The sequence below is a fragment of the Typopeltis vanoorti genome, chromosome 1 (assembly GCF_054136105.1).
Source record: "Typopeltis vanoorti isolate ZY-2024b chromosome 1, IOZ_Tvanoo_1.0, whole genome shotgun sequence".
Lineage (NCBI taxonomy): Eukaryota > Metazoa > Arthropoda > Arachnida > Uropygi > Thelyphonidae > Typopeltis > Typopeltis vanoorti.
The window spans coordinates 184,185,172-184,208,297 of NC_143549.1; the positions used below are offsets into that span (position 1 = coordinate 184,185,172).

Sequence of the window (23,126 nt, forward strand, 5' to 3'; positions counted from 1 at the left end):
TGAGAAAGATCCTTAAGCTCCTCACGTTGGCGACAGGAATCGAACCCAGGACACTCCTTTCGCAGGCTGCGAAGCGTATAGCCACTAGGCTAACCGCGCGGATAACCAAGGTTGTTGTCTATCTTCTAAAATTGTTTCCTAACAAAAATGTTATTTTGAGCTTTCCTTAGATAAGGCGTTTCGCTTTCACCCTTCCAACTCTGAAAATTTTATTTAAATACATCGCAAGAACTTGAGAACAGAGAGTATTCCTGTTAAGTTACTGCGTACTTCTGATGCGCAGTTCAGAAAGAACAATATTCAAAAATCACGCTGTCGCTCATCTCGGCATCGCCTTCGTAAACGATCACTCCAACTCCAGTACAAACACATCACCGTAGTTGTCGACATTCAGTCAATAGCATGTATCGTTCCGCCTCACGCCTCGCTACCCCTCTAGTAAGTGGCGCTATGTGGTCTGTGCCAAAGCGTTGGCCCGACCCCACAAAGAAGACATTGGCCAAATGTCGACAACGTCATCGCCTTCTCTGCACGCTCCATTAGCAGTCCATAGAGCACGTGCAGCGAAGACATATGCTGACGGCCAAATTGCTTCCAGGCGGGTCGGTGACTGCTTTACCGTGCTTTTAACAAGTGGGGTTGTCCTGGGTTGCGCTGACCACTCTTTTCAAACTTCGGGGCTTTTCCGGCGGACTGCTTAATTAGGACATTTGGTAGTCATTAAAGGCAGAGCTGATGCTGTTGGCGATACTGGAACTTGTCTGCAATGATGATATGCACTTTAAGCGTAATTTCAATTACTGGTAATGGTTTTATTGTCCTCTACAGTGTTCTTTGTGCTAATCAGTAACTTTTTTCCTTTGTCTATCACTTTTTTTTCCTTTTCTTTCATCCTGACTGGAATCAATGACAGTCTGTTTCGGTAAATAACCTTTTTACGACGCTGATAAGTTGTGAGACACTCCTCCTGGTGTTTAATATTTGTGTATTAAAAAAAAAAGACAACAAAAAATAGAACTGCTGCGTCCAATGATGATGATGGAATATGGACTGAATATTCCTGGAAGTCCGCATCTCGGAGTGACGCCGAGCAACACGATTCACACGGCGGTCCATTACGATGACAAAATAAGCTATCCAAACTCTGAGAATACGAAACGGTTTTCTGTAAATCATTTACTGGACTTGGAGGAATTTCGCAGAGATAATTGCCATCTTCGAGTGTTTAGCAACGACAGGGAGAAAGTGGCAATCGGAGATGCCAGTGCTGAATATCGTCTGAGTCCGCAGTCAGCTTCCGAAGAAGGTTCTAATGAACTCGAAGACAGCAACCGACAGCATGAAGGTAAGTCAGTCATCATATATTAGAAATGCCATTGGAAACAGGGAAACAGCTAATACTGCGATAACACGTCGGCAACAGAATAAAATAAAATGAAAAGCGCCCCATCTAGTCAACTTTTAGTATTCATCTTATGACTGCCGTGCAATTTGTTTATTTTGCAACCAAAGCAATTCCATCCATTTCTTGCCGATACTATTTGATTACGTTCGTCTAGCAAAAGAGTTATAAACGAAGATATATATATATATTCTTATGCAGACACTACTTTCTAATTTCATCAAAATAAGCGACCTCAGTGACTATATCAGAGATCAAACTAACCTTAAAATATCTTTCAGTTCATTTGGGATTATTACGTGAATAAGTGGCAATTCGTGATAAAGGTGCTTTTATATAGGACCTGCTTCCTCGTATATTACTAAAACAGTTAGTACAAATTGTTTCTAAATAATTACAGCCGTTTGAAACATTTAAACAAGTATTAAAAATTAAATGCTATAGTAATGCTAGGTTTGTGATCGCCAATACATGCAGCATGTAGTGGTTGTATAATGTACGCAGTATTTCATCTTTGCGGCTGGATTTTGTGTCTCTGTTCTATGCCGCATTATGATGCCTTCACCTACATTCATCCTGCAATGCAGCAATCTTAAAAACGTAATAAGATGTTTTCATTCTCCTTCTTTAATATGATTTTTTTTTCCAACTCGGTCTATTCTGCTGAATGTAGCAATGCTTCTTTCAATGGCAACAGTATCAACTTGAAATCCTGAACAACGCTGTTTAATACTCTCATTCATGTTTAATTGCTTAATTTGCAGCCGAAGATTTTTTTTTAAAAAATCAGCCTAGTAAATAATAATCAGATAACATAACGTTATTGCTTTTTGTGCGAATTAATGAAGTCATTGGGCAAAGTGCAATACTGTAAATACGTTATAAGCTAGAATGTTATTGGCTATTATTTATATATATATATATATATATATTTTTTTTTTTAATTTTTTTTTAATTACATAAACTTAAAATCGATCTTATTTACATAGGGCAATGATTTGGATGACTCAAGAAAATCATGCAATTTCTAACTCAGGTCTTAGGTCGTCTGTTGGAAGATCGACAACAACATAATAATAACTTCTTCTAGTTAGTTATATGGGAAATGTATCACAATAGTTTCAAACCATTCTAGAGAATGATTTGAAACTAATGATTTATGTTTATGTAATTCAGGACTGAATATTGTAGCGAGCATCATGTTTCGGTATCGAAATAATAGAAATATTATTTATTTCGAGCTCGCTTGTTCTCCAACATTATGATAAGATCTTACCATGTTTAGACAATGGCGAAGAATTTCTAAATTTTTGACTAATGATAAACATTTAAGCCACTGTAAATGTAACTATAAATAGCGTCGCTGTTAGGATGCATTGGAGTTTTTCTATTATTTATTTATGTAATCAGTAGGCAGAAACGGTATCAAAAGAGATTATAGATTTGTAAAAGTGCGCATTTCGTGACGCGATATAATGGAACTGAACTGCGTAAGCAATATATTAAGAGGATTCTTTGTGGAGTAACTATTTTCCCAATTTAAGATAGTTCTTTGATAAAATTAGTGCTGGATAAAATATGCTAGATGAAGAAATTTGAGATTATGAATAAAATGACTGTATGTCATTTACGATGCCTTTTATTGTGGGGGGGGGGGGATAAATTCGACACTCGTCAGAAGAAGAATGCAAAGTAAATTGATTTTTTCTCTATGTTTTACGCCATATATTACAATCTCCACCGTCAATAATAATAACAAAGATGCTCCAAGACATTTCACACGAAGGTCTTCTAAACGCAATACGAAATAAAAGTCAATTAGAAAAAAGAAGAGCAAAATAATCGATATGTGCGCAGGAAAGATCAACCATTGCACGGCCAGTTCTTCGAGACCGAAGAAAAAACTGACCTAACCAAAACGGGATAATGGCTATAATATGGATATATTAAAAAAAGAAACAGAAGGATTTATTCCAGCAGATCAAGAATAGGCGTTGCAAACTAATGCAATGAAAGCAAAAATTGAGAACATCAGTAATAACAGTCAATGCAGATTATGAGATTGGAAAGATGAAAGTGTAGAACATTTGATCAGTGCCTGCAACAAGATAGCCCAAACTGATTACAAATACCGCGATGATCAAGTAGCCTAAATAATTCATTGGCACGTATGCAAAAAATATTGTTTTCCTACTTCTGACAACTGGTGGCAGCATAAAAGAGAGATAATACTGGATACGAAACAGGGGACTTTAGAATACACTCTGATCGGCTTTTGGAACACAATAGACCTGACATCACAATTATCATAGTGAACATCGACAAGTTTTTATTATTGACATTTTAGTACCCATTAATAACATCAAAAACAAAGAACCAGAAAAAAATTACTAAATATCGAGATCAGGGAATCGAAGTTGGGTAGCTGTGGCTTAAACACACCAAAGTCATCCAAATTATTATCGGAGCACTAGGTACAATTTCAAAGAAGATGTCCAACTATTTATAAGAATTAGACATTAACGACATATGATCTACAAAAAACGGCATTACTTGGAACAGTCCATATTCTACGACGCTACCTGATGGACTATTCTCAGATTCTTGGGTAGAATCAGAATTGCTCTGTAATACCAGTCAAATTGTTGTTTGAATGATATCTTATTTTGGCTGTGTTTCAGTTATGTGAATAAAGTCATAATCATTATTATGACTTTATTCACATAAACTAAGCAAACATAATAAAAATGAGTATGTATCCGAGATGCTTTCAATTATGAAAAGGCATGTTTCACAGTAGTATTATTGTATAGTGATACTATTCATTATCACATAATTCACTCTAAATATATAATTTTTTTTTTTTTTTTTGTTTTCGTTCGTGTTGTTTTTTATCGCCTTGATTGCATTTTATCCGTTTATGGACTTGTCTTTCGTAATGTATCATTTTGTTCCTTTTCAAATCTCACTGCCTAATTTTCACACTAAAATGATTCAATTTACATCTAAACAGAGGGACATGACAAATTCTAGCAAATTATATTAAACATACATCAAATTTCCAGCCAGAATTGAGTTGTTATTTGGGACCGGACGTCAAGATAGACAAAACGAATGTAACTGCTTACCTATTCGAAACAGGCGAGTTTCGAACAGGTAAGCAGTTCGTAAGTTGTTCGAAGAAAGGGAGATTACGCTCATATTAGCATAACAGGCCTAGTTATTTATTTATTTATTTATTTTTATTGCATTCGTGGGACTTCTGTTAATTCTGAAATGATCGTTCAATGGGGGGGGGGGGATTTGTAATTTGAAACTGTTGCGCTCAAATTGTAATTTAAATCGCCCATTTTTGCTAGGGATATTTTTTAACAAAAACGTTCAGACTACTAAGATTAATATTCCTAATCGAGAAAGCCGAAAGTACTGTGACGAAATGTTTTAAGTAGTAGTGTGTTTACTACTTAAAACATTTACTAGTTAAGTAGTGAATAGGTGCCTCCCACGATAAGTCTTTGGACTTCTTGGAGGTGTCACGTAATAATAATAATAATAATAGTTGTAATGGGTGATCCAAAGTGTGTATGAGCCTTAGTTGTTAAAAGCGTAGCTTATTCACTGAGTAGCACATTTGATCCAACAAGAAGCTAAAGAGAAGAGAAATGTTGGCAACTTCATATACTCAGTGTATTAAATAAAGTATTGTGTGTATGAATCACTGCAGTTATGTGTGTGTGTGTGTGAGTGAACAGAATGACTAAAAAAAGGAATACAGAAATTAAAGGGATGCACAACCTGAAAAATCTGCGTATGTCTATTGCAGCATATTTAAAGCATTTAAAACACAATTGCGAAACAAAGTTCAAAAGATTTTCTCCCTTCGTCCATCCCGTATACATCTGGCGGGCAAAGTCGTGTGATGCTTTTATTTTGCAAAAATTTCTTTCCTCGAGGGGTGGGGGAAGTCGCTTAAGTATAGATGTGTCTCATCCTGTTTTGTCCTCCTCCCCCCCCATCCGTAATCTGCTAGAAGTGATTATTTTTTTCTGACTAAAGGTGTGTTAAGAAAGAAGCATGATTCGCGATTCGTCCTGCATACTCGTACTGCATCCTATATCCTTCAGCAATACTCTTTCTCTCTCAAGCAGCTTGAGGAGGACTCTTCAGAATGATATAGTAGGATGTACTAATTAAATATGAGTTATATTATTAATTAACGTTCCCAGGCTAAACCACTAAAATGAATTAAATGTACTGCGACAGAGATCTCCAATTTCCAAGCGAGTGCTCTCTCACTACCTCACCGAATATTTCAATTACAGTTTGGAGTTAATCACTTCAGTGTTTACGCTTGATGTTCATGATTATTATGTACCATGCTATATATATATATATATATATATATATATATATTGTTTAATTTAATATTTATTGTTTTATGCCAAGAGGACCCTGGTGAAACTTACATAATTTTAAATCAGCGAAGAAAGACACATAAGAAGACGTCTAGTCACCGAATAGTGGAACTTTTACTAGGCTTTTTTATTTATTCCCCCCCCCCCCATCAATTAGTCATTGTTTGGTGCAAGTAAGTAGGGTTACCGCCCCTCTCCTCCTAGGTCTTTAAATTTCCTTTTTACCACCGAACTCAACAAAATCCACCATAAAACACGAATGATCACAGCTTACAATTAGGAACTACAAGAAGGCGAAAGTTATTACGGCATTTTCGTCACTTGCATGTCACAGAAAATGTTCTCAATCAATGAAGATGATGAAAGATGGAGTCTGGGCAACCTATACTAAACTACTTTTAGTCACCGAATAGTGGAACTATTCGGTGACTAAAGGTCTTTATATCTTTTCTTATGTTTCTTTCTTTGCTGATCTAAAATTATGGAAGTTTCACTAGGGTCTTCTTGGCATAAAACAATAAATATTAAATTAAACAATATATTTTTAAAAAAATATAGCATGGTACATAATAATCATGAAGATCAAGCGTAAACACTGAAGTGATTAAAAAAAGATGAATATATATATATATATATATATATATATATATATATATATATATATATATATATATATATGATATATATATATATATATATATATATTCATATATATATATATTCATCTTTTTTTGACTGACTGAAACCGAGTAAATAGATAACAAGTTAATTTAATGGAGCACAGAACATGTTTCGTCAAAAATGACTTCTTCAGGTGTGGTAACACTTAAGCAAATTAAAAAACCATAAAAACACTGTGCCAGTATAATAACAGACTTGTAAACTGAAGTTAAGTTTGAATATGCCAAAGGCATAATTCAAATGTAACTAATGAGAATTCAAACTTAATTTCAGTTTACAAGTCTGTTATTATACTGGCACAGTGTTTTTATGGTTTTTTAATTTGCTTAAGTGTTACTACACCTGAAGAAGTCATTTTTGAAGAAACATGTTCTGTGCTCCATTAAATTAACTTGTTATCTATTTACTCGGTTTCAGTCAGTCAAAATAAGATGAACATATCTATTCACCGAGTCAATGTAATTTATTATGCTTATAAATTAAATATCTTATCCAGAGAGCTGGGTATTACCAAAGAACTGTAAATATCTTTTCTTGCAAGAAAAAAAGGCAATACTGATTTTGGTCACATTGAAGTTCACAATGTTGTCTTTACTCCACTGGAGAATGGCAAGATTAGCGTTAAGACATTAATATTGGAAGGTCCTGAATCTGGACGTGGATAGTTGAATAGCGTATCCGTTCTCTGATCAACAGACTGCGGGTTCGAATACCACTGGGCATATATTAATATTATTATTATTAGTAGTAGTAGTATGGGCAACCCCAAGGATTCCTTAGACTCATCAAGGGAGGCCCTAACATCATGTTAAGAACAACTATTCAACATTCACACAGTATCTATCATACTTCGCCTTGAACTCATTTACAGTCATGGCACCCACAACAGACTCTGGCAACTTATTCCACTCATTCACCACTCTAAAAGTAAAAAACCTAGTTCTAACACCCTTGCTAACCACACTCTTGCCCAGCTTCCATGGATGTCCCCTAGTCCTCCCACCACCAGTCCTATTCTCAAAAACATCTTCTGAATTAATCTTAAGGAAATCCTTCAGTAATTTGAATGTCTCAATCATATCACCCCTTTGCCACCTATCAACCAATTTCTGCAACCCATAAATCTTCAACCTGTTCTAATAAGGTTCATTCCAAAGACCTGCTATCATCTTGGTCACTCGTCTCTGGATCCTCTCCACCAAGAAGAAATCCGGGCGCCCAAATTTGGGCACAGTAGTAGGGTCTTATCAAAGCTCGATACAGAGGTACAATAACCTGTTTGTCTCTGCTCGTCAAAGTATTTTTCAGCAACCAAGTGATTGATGAGCTAATTTAGCCACTTTTGCGATGTTCCCCCCTAAGCTTCAACTCCCTATCCACCAACACTCCCAAATCCCTGGCCTCGTCAATCTCCTGGAGTACAGTTCCACCAATGTGGTATAATGCTGCTAATCTTTTCACCCCAAAATGCATACCCTTACATTTTGCCACATTAAATTAACATCTATTCTCCGTAGCCCAGCCCTCCAAACTATCCAAATCATCCTGCAAAATTTCGACATCCTGTGCATTCACTATTGCTCTTCCCAACTTTGCATCATCAGCAAACAAATGAACAGTTCCCCTCAGATCCTTTCCTATATCGTTAATGAATAAATTGAACAGTAGTGGTCCGAGAACAGAACCCTTCGGCACACTACTAGTCACAGGCCGTCTTTTGGACTCTACTCCTGAATAAACCACTCTCTGATATCTCTCCATCAACCACCCTCCTATCCATCTCACCAACCCTATATCCATACCCATATGTTGCAGTTTACTGATTAGAATTCCATGTGGTATCCTGTCAAAGGCCTTAGCAAGGTCCAGTAGGATCACTATAAACCCACTACCCTTATCCAGTTCAGCCGTCACTGTGTTATAAAAAGTGAGCAAGTTACTGAGGCATGATCTACCATTCACAAAACCATGCTGTCCTCCGTACAGTATCCCATTTTCATCTATCCATTCGTTATTCTCCTCTTGACTATTTTCTCCAAGACCTTGACAACGACTCCTGATACGCTGATCGGTCGGTAATTTACAACAGCAGTCGTGGCACCTCCTTTATGCAGTGGAACTATTTTCCCCTCTTTCCACCCCCTCGGGACTAACCCAGACCCGAGACTCAAATTAAACAAAATGGCCAAGGGCATATATATAATGACATTTGTTACTTGCATGTAAATAATGACCACAAGTGAATATTAAGTGAATACCGTTGTTCTAGCCAAAATCTAATTCGGAATTTAATATAACAGTACGAAAAGAATATATCAGTGCCAGGATTCTGCAGCCAGCAGCAGACCATTATTTGTGTATCTTAAGTTATCGATATTCCTAATACTCAGGAATATAAAAAAGGAAATCACTGGAGCTAAAAATAAAGCTATTACTAACAACCATAATTAGTTTTTAGATGTGAAAAAAAAGCATAGTTTTTTTTTTAAATCCAAAATGACTGGCAAATTAGAGGTTTAAAGAGCCCCTAGATTTGCAATGTTTAGAATCCCTAGAATTTACTAAGCGGGCATGGTGTATTCCGACTTGGCGACGGGTGCAAATCACAGCCCAATAACCTCTTGATGGGAAGATAAAATGTCGTAGTGTTATAAAGATATGACGAAGCAGTTTGTGATGAAGTGGTTTAATTACGAAGCAGGTTAGATGCATTATTTAGTATCTAATTGTTTAATAGGAAAAACTCTGGGGGCCGCTGCTTAAAGAATTAACCACCGAGCGAATACTGATGTTTAACAACAAGTAGACTAATTACAATTAGCTCATGAAGAATAGAAAATAAATGTGAAGAAGTTATCGCGCTTTTTTATAGAAAAAAAAAGTGACTCTCGAATTGCTTTTTTCTTCTTCTAGATAACTTTCATGATATATGAGACCATCACGAGAGTAGTCAATTTCTTTCAGGACAAACCATACTCACTAACTAGGAAAAACTTCCTACTAGGAAGTCATCCTCCAAAAACAAACCTGAAAAAATATTCCCCCCCCCCCCACCTCAAGTGATTCAATTTTCGATTACAATAAAGCGCTTGAAAATTATCTAAATTTCATCATTCATTTTCCTGTTGCAGTATTTGGAGGAAACGTTCTATGTATGTGTGTCTTCGGTTATCAAACAGCTGACACAGAATTGCGCGTGTTGGCTTAGATAACTGCATAGTTTTTCTTTCTTTTCCCTCCTGTCTCTTTTTTTATATTTTTAATACTACAATTTCTGACCACTGATATCTGAGCCTTGAAGATTTTACAAGACCATGGCAGACCTTATACGTTCCAGATAATAAATATTATTTTATCGCACATCGAAATATCTAGTTTTTTTTTCTTTATCTAAAAAAATTATTAATGCATCCGTTTTTTTTCCTTTCAAGATACTAAAAAATATGAACATTTTATACTTAGTGTAAGTATAAAATCAACGGCTTCATTGAGATGGTATAAAAACGAGATATTGTATTTCCCCTCCAAAGAAAATAGGCCGATTTAAAAAAATTGAAAGATAAAGTGTATAATCGGTGTGATCAGCTATGTTCTGCAAAACTGAGTCACAAAACTCAAGTAGTAACTGTCTTGGAGTAATTACAAAACTGCGAGCCAAATAAGTTCTCATTGGGTCCTGCAAACTGTTAAAGTAGTTTTCATCTAAAGTTCTTAAAGGATCCAGTGAAAGTTAATTGGAGATGGGGAGAGGAATTGTAGTTACTCCACTGATTACGTGCTATGCTTTTTATTGTCATATCCTCACGTGCCCTCTAGGGCACAGAGGTCTGACATACGTTAGTATGTCAGACCTCTGTGATTCTGGCCATTCCCTGTGAGAATGGCCAGTCCTCAGCCAAACAGCATCGAACGATTGGTCCCCTTACAACTACCGCGCTCAGATTTGCTTAACTTTCTGGGGAGCCATCAGTAGCAGAGGCCCTACCAATCGACCAACCTTTGCTGGCATGTTTTTCATTACTCCCTTCTTTACATCCAAGTCAAGGTGAGTAACTTTGAATATCATTTCCAAGGGATCTTCATGGAATTCGTTACACACACAACAGCATTTTGAAGCTTTTATGGTATCCAGTAAACTCGGAAGGAGGGGATGGTTCTAAGTCGAAATCACTGCCTGAAATAGTTGGAAAGTATTTACATCAATGACATTGCTAATTCGTTGCTCAATTAACAGTGCGCCACACACACACACACACACACACACACACACACACACACACACACACACACACACACACACAAGCAAGGGAATTTAAGGGGGTTAAGATAGAAGGATTAAAAAGTTGACAATCTTGCTTCGAGGTGTGTGTGTGTGTGTGTGTGTGTGTGTGTGTGTGTGTGTGTGTGTGTGTGTGTGTGTGTGTGTGTGTGTGTGTGTGTGTGTGTGTGTGTGTGTTGAGACTTGGACTGCCATATCCAGAGCGTCGTAACCTACTAAGCAATTAAGGCAATGCCTAGGAGTGGCAAATTTGGTGGGCGACAAAATTGTATCTCAACCATAAAAACGTAATGAGAGGTCTGAATTATTTGCAATCGTTACTCATTCTTCTACATCAACGAGAATAATTATACAGGACTGTGAAAATTCGCAGTTGCTATAATAATGTAGCACTTGTAATTAATATACAAAAAATGTATTAGCTTATAGTTGTGAAGAAAAACATAGAGAAAAACAATATCGCTTTGGAATATGGGGATGGTCTTGAAAACAGCGGCACTACAATCAAATAAAACTTAGCAGTAGAAGAAGAAGGATAAGAAAAGATTGAATATTTGCTTCCTATTAATCATACCGTTCCACGAATACGAGTGCAACTGATATTATGCACAGAATCAAATTACTACTCGTTAATTCTTCCATTTAGTAGCTTCTAGGGTGGTCTAAAGACAAGTAATAGAATACATCAAAGGAATGTTTTAAACAAACAAAAAAGTATAATGAGTAGAAAGAATTATTGCACGTTTCAACCATGATTTCTATTTTTATGCATAAGGAGTTTAATTTCACCGAGTTGAAAAATATAGATATTTTTATCTTTCTTTACTAGTAAAACCATTAAAATGAATTCGCTTACTGGTGTTTCTTCTAAATAAAGATTGAAAAAAAAAAAAATCCGGTAATGACTGTTCATTTTCCAATGGTAATGGACAGTTCCCTTTTAATAAATCCAACCTCTTTTTTTTTTTTTTTTTCAAAATCGGTAAGTTGTCGGTTTTCACCTTTTATCTTAGTGTGGAATCGAGTGCCTTTCTGTGACAGAGTACATAAAAATTATTTTTCATAATCCTAAATAGCATGTATATATACATACTTTGTGTGTGTGTGTGTGTGTGTGTGTGTGTGTGTGTGTGTGTGTGGTCGATTTTTCTTGATTTAAACAACAGAGTTTCTCTTTAAAAAAAAATTAAATAATAAAAATCTCTACTTGCCTTCACCAAAGATCGACAACTGTAGAATAGCGTGAAAAACACATCGATAAGATCTTGCAGTCGATGCCTAGAAACGCATATGTATTGCTTCTGTCGACTTAGGGGCATTGCGGTTACCTAGGAGGACACGCAAACAGACATAGACATAAATAACGTTTATTTATTTATTTATTTATTTATTTATTTATTTGCTAAATTAAACTAAAATAGATTAATACATGGAATACTTTCGAGTAACGACCGAGGATTTCCTCCATATAACTTTATTTATATGGAGGAAATAAAACACATCTCCTAGCGGACATGTATAACATCATACATGTCCGCTAGGAGATGTGTTTTACAATATGGGAAATATTAAGGATAGTGATCAGAGCTTACTCCACCTTTACTACGAGTTGCCCCTTTCATGAAAGGTTTGCTTACGCTTGGATTCGCCGAAACTTTTCTAGTTTCTATATTCGGCATGAAACTCTTGTAGTTTCTCTGTTCGGCTTTGAAATAATGTTGGATTCAATATCCACTTAATTTGAATAATAATAATAATTATTATTTTATCCAAAAGTGCATTTCTCTTAGCTACTAATGTGAAGTCTCTCGTTCTTCGATAAAGACACCACGAGCGGAATATTGTCTGTAGCAAAGCAGAAATAAACAGTTAAAAATACTGAGGGCACGAACACGGTTTTTGGAGCATAACTTTTAAATGTTCTTCAGCAAACAGATAAATAAAAATACCTACAATACACATCGCATTATTATTTAGAATGAAAGGATTACATGAAACAGGAAACTTTCGGAAATATTGAAACAGTTTCCTGATTTAAAATGTTTGAAGTTTCTTTGCTTGTCGATATAAGTTACCCTTCAGTGACTTGACTGTCATTTCTGTAAACATAATATCCTCTGTGAGTTCATGTACTAGCACAAAACATGCAGCCTGTATTAAGGTATGTCATAAAACTGGATTGTTATTAAGTAATTATGTGAAAGAAACTCTGAAATTTTAGTTATTTGGAAGAGGAAATATCATATAGTATGGCGATAATAGACCCAGCGGCATAGAAGTATGCAGAAAGCGCGATATGAGTAAAAAGTAGTGCGTAAACTTTTCTAAAGATTGTCATATACTTACTGTAGTCTACTAGCTTACGACAACATTTAATTAGTGTTAATCTTTGTAATTCAACTGAGACAATCACTGATTTAAACTGCAGTAACTCTTGGATGCTTTTTGAAAAACTCGAGGATGTAGCAATTTTAGTTGTGGAAGGAGCATTGCAAAACAGACGAGAATGTTTCGTCGACCGAACTGCTGTACGTAAGTTTCTTTCGGCATGCAACAACCCACACGATCGCATAAATATCGGCAAGAGCGATATCGTTTTATGAAATGACTAACAATTTTTTTTTTTTGTACTTGTTCATAGTATTAGTTATTGTGATAATCAACTCATTGATTAGATGCTTTCTGTTACAAATCAATGATAAAATATCACACGCTTCAGTGACATCATGATTATAATATTGTGCTTATGCTTTTTTATGTTCTGGTAAGAATAATAAGCACAATATACTGACAGCCTGGTTGGCCGAGTTAACAGTGGATTCAAGTCCCGTCGTGTAAATGGATATATGTGGTTGTGGGAGGTAAATTTCGTTGCTTGTTTGATCACAATTCTGCTAACTGGGAACCTGAGGTGGCTTGATTGGTTTCTAGAGTAAGATTTGATTTCCCAAATTGTTTAAAAATAAAATAAAAATAAATCAATCAAATGTAAAAAAAAAAATACAAAAATTACCTTAGTTCATTAGTATTAATGCGCTACGGGTTCAAAATCTTCAAAATAAAAAAAAAGAAAGCCGATATCAGAATGCGTAATTTAAATATGTTTTTGTTGTGTATGGTATGGCTAGGATATACAGTATGTTTATTTCATTACCTTTGTAATTTAAATAATCAACATAAAAAAAAAACTTTTTTTTTTTTGGCTCCTGTTATCTCTCCCGTTTTTCATTCGTTAAATTTTATTTAAGTTCGTCTTTTTACGATGTTCAAGAAAATAGGATTCAAATGATAATGTTGCATTAATAACAAACAAAATTCTTAAGTCGGTATTATACACTTAAGATCCATGTATAGGCACATTACAGTACGGAATAAAAAGGCAGAAACCAAAATGAAGCAAGAGAAACATCAAAACTAAATAGACTATTCTTACCACATCAATATACAATAATAGAAGCTCTATGATTATATAACTAGATAATTATATCGTTTACATTGTCTTAATTTTCATTATGAAATAAAACTTATATAATGAGAACTTCAATAATAAGAACAAGAGTACAGTACATTCATTTGACACAAATTAGAAAGTTACTGATTTTAATAAGTTTGATTTTAACAAATATGAAAGTTATTTGACTTTAAGAAGATTTTAAAAGTATGCAAGCGGTATTTTTGAATTTAGTGCTTGGGTGACAACGATGGAAATCAGGACCATCTAATGCTGACGTCTGGTGATTTTATTATAGCTGCTTAAATTATACTTTTGATGAATGATTTTAGCAGTGACTGTGGATCAGAGACTGATACTCAACATACCACAAACACAAAGCTGATAACTGTCATCAACAAGAGAGCATCTTTTTTTTTTATGTTCAAAATTATTTGAAACTCAGCTCTGAAATAGCTACATTTGATTCCTTGATCAAATGTTATGTTCTAAAGTTTTACAAATTGTGTCCGGATACGAACTGTTTTGCCGTAATGCTGTATAATTACTGTATAGTAAGCTGGGTTACGTTAGTTTAGCTGCGACTAACGTAATTCCGAATAACCATTAACGCAACTGTGCTCTATGCTTCCTTTTGCATTTGATTTAAATGTGCCCCATGCACCCTTTAGCCAAAACGTTTTAAAGCTGTTCCCAAGAAGAAACAGGCAATTAAGAAAAAATGATTATTTTAGTGGCGACCCTTTGAAGATTGTTTGCTGCTAAATTAACAGTATTGAAAGGCCCCTTGGATTTAAAACGAAAACATTATTTTTGTGCATATATAACTATAAAATATAATTCAAAATTAAATTACATAACAAGAGAAAGAAGAATGGGTGCCTGCGTAGATTCGTTGTAGCCCAAGACACTAGATTCTTCTTACAGGTTCTATAAAAAGACCTGGGTTTGAGTCCCGTAGAGGATGCGAAGAACCTTCATAAGGGCTTTCCAACAGAAGGAGATTTAGCCAGTCTCATACGTCAGTAGCAAGGTTTCCCTTCCCGAAACTCGAGTTTTTTAACCCATAAAACAGACAAAATCGACCAAACGAATACACGCAATTAACAGGCATGATATGCTGGCCTAATATAATTAACAAGAAAAATATACTAGTTGTTTTGGCCATAACCACAAACACCCCAACCCAGCTTACAAGTTCAATCAGTCACCGACTAGAGAAACTTTACGCAGACTGTTTTTCAGTCAATTTCAGAGGCTGACTGCTAGTGAAGGTAACTTAGGGTTACTTAAGTCGTCGAAGAAACTCAATTTTTTTTAGTCTCGCATTTCAGCATGGATATATTGTGCATGTAGAACAAGCACAATATATCCATTATAAATATTATTTCGGATTAGAAAAATCGTCATTACCACAGAAATGCACTGATCTGCGCAAAGATGATAGGTGGAATTCGGTCGACAGTAATCAGAACCAAAAAAAAGTTAAGGCTAAAAGAGCTACCCTTTTGATGAAAACACATTAGACAATTTATATGCATAGCAAATAGAACATCATTGCAAAGTTGAAAACAAAATCGTGCATTATCTTCCACAGAAGATATCTCTTGATTTCCGGTGACCAAAACCGCATACGAACAGGCAAAAACAAGATATAAATTGAAAACATTCAAGTTGTAAATATTGAATATTTATTGCATTAAGGGAGAGATTGCGCTATTCATTCAGTAGGATTTGTGTCTAGGACGAAACAACAACAAAACAGAATGTAATTTTAAATGTCTTCCTTAACTTAAACTAGATTTAAACATTTCTTTGGACTTTCTTACATATTTGAGTTGAGATTAAGTTAAGAATGGCATTGCAAATTACACTCTGCTTCCCCTGCCCCACTTTTTTTGAATTATAATCAAATACATTATGTCTTTCAAAGTACAGCTCTCCTTTAATGGAAGAAATACTCTCTCTTTCTCTCTCTCTCTTTGCAACTCAGTATTTTCAAATTACGTGCATCTTTCTTCGAGTTCCTTCTCTGTGAGAAGTTCTGGTTATAGGAAAACTAGAGATCAACTCTTTAGGAAGATATCCTTGTTTTCTCTCTATCGACAACTCTCGTGCCGTATTTGAATTTTCATGTTTTTTGAGAATCAGTCTAGAAAACCCTGCTCTAAACTAGTTCTGTGGCTTTAAATGGAGTGGACACTCCTGCAATACAAAACATGCATTTTTCGCTGGTTTCAACATAATATATATATATATATATACATATATACTTCTTATATTTAGAAAGTTTTATACCTTGGGTATATATTATGTTAAAGATACTAAGCAATTTTATAAGCTAGGTTTTTAATCCTTTTTCCCAAGTAAGCAAACAGACAAGTAAGTCAAGTTTGCCGCTGCACGTAGTGCAACACTAGGCAACTCGTTGTAAAGGTAGCGTAAGCTCTGATCACTTTCTTAGAATTTTCCCCTAATGCAAAGCACATTTCCTTGTGGAGAGGTATGATTCTGTGCCGGTTTCGACCTTTATTGAGGTCTCGTCAGTGGGAGCCAGACCTAAAAAATGCTAAGGGTGAAGTAATGCAGAGCTTATAAATATTTTCCCTAAACAAGTTGCCATAAGGTGCTTTGACCTCATTAAATAAAAATCTCAGGATGAGAGTAAGATGTAGAAAGTTTTTTACCTTAAGTATATATTATGTTAAAGATACCAAGCAATTTTATAAGCTAGGTTTTTAATCCTTTTTCCCAAGTAAGCAAACAGACAAGTAAGTCGAGTTTGCGGCTGCTCGTAGTGCAACACTAGGCAACTCGTTGCCTAGTGTTGCACTACGTCAGAGCTTACTCCACCTTTACAACGAGTTGCCTAGTTGCCTCGTCTTAAACTGATTCAATGTGGACACATTGAATCAGTTTAAGACGAGGTTGGATGAGCATTGTATGCAATAGTGAGTACCTCCCACGATAAGTCTCTGACTCCATGGAGGGCGGGTGTTGATTATAATAATAATAATAATAATAATAATAATAATAATAATAATAATAATAATAATAATAATAATAATAATAATAATACTGTATTCTGACCAATGTTTGCGCAGTGTAGAGTAGTGTAGGTTTGGCAGCAAAGTGAAATTCCAATTTATTGCCTCTCTGAAGACAATAAATAAATTGAAAAGTCGGATCGGACTTATAAAAGGAAGGTGAGTTACCGGGTCTGACACAGTGGTGGAAGGTATCCTTCCGCAAAGCATCAAACTGTCTAGAGAGCTTATGCATTTACAGACATGATTGTGGAACTGATAGCCTTGTTTGCTTCTGCCGTAATTTCACCACCAAACAAAACACCCATCTTAAGGAAGTAAACCAAATATTCTTTTTGCCAAATATGGGTAATGGTCGTTCATCCTATCTTTTACAGTTTATATCAGCTGGATTAGAAGCATTATGTAAAGTATGTTGAATTCCAGCATAGTCTTTCACTTCTGAAGCGATATATTTTAAAGTTTTGGTTATTTTCCATCGTACTAGAATGGTGCATTAATCAGGTTTTTTTTGGTATTGATTTATAAATACGTAATTTTAGTGGTCTGCTCTTATCAGCTGAACTGAATGATTTTTCATAATAGACAACTTTGTGCTAACAGTGGATCCTATATGCATCTGTTATTAATAATAATCGGATTCCTTGTGCGTGCGCGTGCGATGTGTACACAGACACCCGTATCGTACAGATACGTAAAAACTGTATCATTTTGTTGAAATCACAGATGACATGCCAAATTCGTCTATTGAGCTTCCTTGTGATTGACGGAAACCCAATACAGGAAGTTGCACTCTTACCAAAGAATTCCACTTCAACATATGTGGCTTAGCAAAACCTCACTGAAAAAAAGGGAAGAAGAAGAAGAAAAGAAAAGAAAAGAAAAAAGCAAACAGAAAAAAGACGGATGCCTCATGCATTTCTTTCGCAAGGATAAATATCACAATCATTTCTTATTTTTGCACTAATAAATCTTGTCAAAAAATAATAATATATATTTTAAAAATAATTTACATTTTAAAAAATAATACATATACGTAGCATGTATATAAAACAAAGCTTGTGGTTGTTAACATTTTGCGAGGATCGAAAACATAACGTATCCTGCAATTTTTTGATAGTTCTGGTGAACTGTAATAACTAGCGTTCAGCTAGTTATTTTATTTTTGTTATGATATTTTCTTACTTGAATTTTCAGCTACGATAAAATATACTAATAACATAAGTTTTTAGCCTTTGAGTTAATATCAATGTGCGACGAAAGTTAACTTCGCGTAAATTATCAATGTATCCCAATTTTGTGTGTGTGTGTGTGTGTGTGTGTGTGTGTGTGTGTGTGTGTGTGTGTGTGTGTGTTGCGGGCATGGTTGTTTGGGATAGTAAGTATGAATTCGCACATTCATACTTACAAATAGATGCACTCTCTTAAGTTGAACTGAGTTACCACGAGAGAAGTGGATCCAATCCTCTCAATGCTCTATAGGAAAGGCCTTCACCCAGCAGTGTGAATTTTACAGGCTGAATTTATTCTATATAAAATAAACGGTTGGTACCAGGATTGCGTACTTATCACTGTTAGTTTCGACATTAATAATATTTAACACTTTATTATGTCTTGCATACATATAATGATTACATTATAAAATTATAGAAATTACAAAATTTAAAAATTATAAAAATTACATACATATAATAAAAATAATAGTATTTTTTAAAAAAAATTCAATGATTTTTATTATTAAAATTATGATTATGTATTATGCATTTACAAAACATGTTGTTCTGTTGTTTTTTTGTTTTTGTTTTTTTTAACAATGAAATTTGTACAAATTTTCCTTTTTTAAAAAAAAAATTGTATAATGTATTAATAACAGTTACTGTAGATGGCAATTTATAGTTGCAGTTGAATAATATTACATTTTTAACAGTATCTATAGTATAAAAATAAGCTATATATATTTTACAATTTTTGCTTTTAATGTATTTAAGCGCTGTAACTACAACACTTTAATGCAATAAATGTTTTTTTTTTTCTTTCTGTTGATCTCGGTTGAGATCTAATGTCTCAGCTTGCATCCTCGAAGCTTTTTAATAAGCTTATCTGAGGATGATACCGGTTAGATATTTTTTATTGATTTGATTGCTGTGTTGGAAGTAGGATGTTTGAGAGGTCAAATGAATGGTCTGAAGGGTCTGATCAAAGTTGCCGCTATATTCTGTGGTTATTGCATCTATCTGGTGGTTCACATTCATTTTTATTGTGGTCTTCTTTTTGAACTAATTAGGAGACTTTTTTCACTGTGGCGGCCTTTCTATGTCTTCTGAACTTTTGATTTGTATCGACTTTGAAATTTGTGACTTCCTCAAGAATATCTTGGCATCTCTGATCCACAAAAATTGGTAATTGTTTTCTGTTTTTGCTTTTCTTGCTTGGTACAACAGATTCTGATTGAATTATGTTAAATATTCGGATAGGAAGATTGGTGTATTATCTTGAAATGCGTTCAAGTCCTTCGCAACTGATTTTTTCTGTCTGCTGGCTTTCATGAGATTGTCTCTTGTGGACTTGCTTGTAAGATGAACTATGACTGGTGCAGATTGTGGCAAGCCTTGTTTTTGCTATTCCTGGGAATGCGATTTACGGTCTGAATGTCTGAATGGCCTAATTTTAAAACTACGTCTCTGAGGTTTTCTGTATGTGAAGTTTCAAGAAGATCGTTTATGACAAGATCTTCTTTATATTGTTGTGGATTTAAACGTTCCTATTGTACTTTTAGGGAATTAAGTTCTTGACAGAGTTCGGATGTCCCTTTCTCAAATTGCGTTGCCTGTCAGTTAGTGCATTAATGCTGATTTTAATGTCTTTTACCCTTTGCAAGACTTCTTTCACTGCTAAATTATTGCTTGACCAAATCCTCATATTCGCTAGATTTTGTTGTTATTTGTTCGTTCTGTTTATCAGAGTTCTTGCACAAGATCTACTAAGCTGGATTTTATAGCCTCTAGACCATTTTCTATTAGTATATTTAAGGAGTTCAAATTATAGGACTCACCTGTATTTTTTTTTTTTTTTGCCTGTTCAGTTCGTCGTCAGATTTTACCTCCGGTATAATCGACTGCACCGTAGGTGGCTGCCTTAAGTGCGTTTCTTTGTTCTCCCTGCAGAGTAGGCACTTCCATTCCTCACATGTTGCATTGGATTTACATTGCCAGATTGTTTCTGAAAGGCCAGCACATGTGAAGTGTAGATTTCTGTGGCATTTCCTACAGGTTATATGATTTCCGTCAGCTGATACAGGAAGGTTCATGACTCATCTTTCTTCCCTTGAACAACTGTAGTGTGATTGTAAAGATGACGACGTGCTTTGTTCTTCACTCGTTGTTGACCACGGTCCTCTCTGTTCAATTTTCAGCACACAAAATTTGCTTTCTTCTTAGCCGATTTTGGTGAATTTTTTTATCACTGTCTTCGGCGTGACAAGCAGAGTTATTTGGGAACACTTTCAAATTAAAACAGGAGTTAGAAGACTTTATAACTGTATATAATTTTTAACATTTTATTATTTCTCAGATAAATTACATACATTATATGAAGACAATTATGCATAACAAATACTTTCTCGTACATAAAGTTTTTTTTAAAGTAATAATAATAACAATAACTGTTTACAACATATATTATTATAATATTCATAATGATAATTATTACAGATGTTTCTTTGCAATTTTACACTCTATATGTACAATATCAATGTATACAATCACTCTATATTGCATACTTTTGTTACAGTTATTACATACATTACATACATTTGATTACATATGATACATTACTTACATTTGTTTACATATGATACTTACATTACATACATTTGTTTACATATAATACATACTGTACATTACATACTTTGGTTTACATGTGATACGTACATTATATGCACTTGGTTACATATGATACATCTTGGATGAGAACTAATTTCTCTGCTTTCATCCTCGAAGTTTATATGTAAGCTTATCTGAGGATGACACCAGTTGGTTATTATTTATTGGGTTTTTTTGCTGTGTTGGGAAGCTACGAAATCTATGATTGAGAAATTCGCGCGGGCGCGCGCACTCACTCACTCACACACACACGCACGCACACATGCACGCACGCGCGCGCGCGCGCACGCACGCACACACACACACACACACACACACACACACACACACACACACACACACACACACACACACACACACACACACACACACACACACACACAATAACTTGGAATGTATTGATGCGTCGCTGAACTGGAAGCCTGTTGTATGGTATTTTGGGTGCGTGTTTCTTGTTCATAGTATGTTCTTAGAGCTCTTTTCAGGCTATTGTAGTTTGTAAGGTTTCTGTATTCAAAAGGTAATTTGTTTATCATATCTGGGATGTAGAAGTTTCGCGTGGCCTTTCCGTAGTGATTATTGTATTTATATGTGATATAATTAGTAGTCTGAGGTCTTGTTATACGGTATGTATTTCTGACTGTCCTGTAGTTGGCATCGAAATAATGTTTTAGCAAAGCTGCATGGTGACATAAATATTTTGCTGTCAGTATTTTGTGTTCTGGCATTGCAATGTTTATAAGGTCGTGATTTTCTCTTTGTTCCCAAAAGATCAGTTTTATCATTTTGTACTGTAGCGACATTAATCTATTTAATTTGTAGGGTGCACAGAAAGCGTACGTTGTTATAGCGTATCTTAGTATATTTTGGAATAGTGCTTTGTATATTAGTGTTTTTTAGGCGTATGGGAACTATGTCTTTTAACCTGTAGAGTTTGCCACTTATTGTTCGGAGTTTGTTGTGTAGATGGTTTATGTGGCTATTCCAGCTCATATCTGCATCGAAGTAAATTCCAAGGTATCGTATTGTTTCAACCTGAGTGATTGTAGTGGTTTTGCTGTTCTGTGTGTTTTTTATGTTGGAAAGTGGATGGTTATATATTTGTTATCAACTGGTCGAGTCAGTGGATTTCTGAATATCATTAATTTTGTCTTTTCTGAGTTTAGGTGTATGGAGTTTTTCTTGAGCCAGTCTATGATCAGATTTATGTCATGTAGCATATTTGTTTGGGCTATGCTTGCGTTATTATGGATGGATATTATTGCTGTATCGTCTGCGTATGGGAATATCTTACCTTTGAGTGGTAGCTGATTAATATTGTGCGTGTAAATGTTGAATAGAGTTGGGGAGAGTACAGCTCCCTGTGATACTCCACAGGTTACTGGTAGCTCTCTGCTTCGATTTGACCCGATACGTGTGATATGCTTTCTATTTTGAAGGTAGTTTGTAAACCACCTGTGAAGAGGCCCGTCTATTCCAACATGCTTCAGCTTTTCTAACAAGGTTTGATGTGCAAGTGTATCGAATGCTTTAGTTAGATCAATAAAGACTACCATGGAAATTTTGTTTTTGTCTAAGGCGGTATTAATTACGTCTGTAAAGTCTTCCAAGAGAGAGATGTTGTTCCCTTATATTTCTGAAAACCATATTGTGTTTTGGGGATAATATGAAAGATCTCAGTGTATGCTGTGAGTTTCTTCAGTATGATCTGCTCCATAATTTGATTGATAATTGGTAATGTTGCTATGGGTCTGTAATTGCTGATTAAATTTCTTTTTCCATGTTTGTATATGGGTGTGATTATGGCGGTCTTTAGCATACTTGGTATCTGTCCTGTTTTAAATATTTTATTTATTAATTTTAGTAGGATAGGACTTAAACTAGTTGCATGTTGCTTTATATCCTTAGGTCTTTTATAGTCATTTCCTGGGCCTTTGTTTGGTTTGATTTGATGTATTGCAGAGAGAAGT

General features: G+C 35.0%; 1 protein-coding gene across 1 annotated transcript in view; it reads left to right on the plus strand.

The window, feature by feature from the left end:
• The first annotated feature begins 636 nt into the window (after positions 1-636).
• LOC150110696 (paired mesoderm homeobox protein 2-like) overlaps positions 637-23,126 on the plus strand; it is a 69,785-nt gene continuing 47,295 nt past the window's right edge. Inside the window, exon 1 of the mRNA XM_090395754.1 lies at positions 637-1,345. Coding sequence (XP_090251880.1) covers positions 1,030-1,345 — 316 coding nt within the window. The 5' untranslated portion in view covers positions 637-1,029. The remainder of the gene's footprint in view (positions 1,346-23,126) is intronic.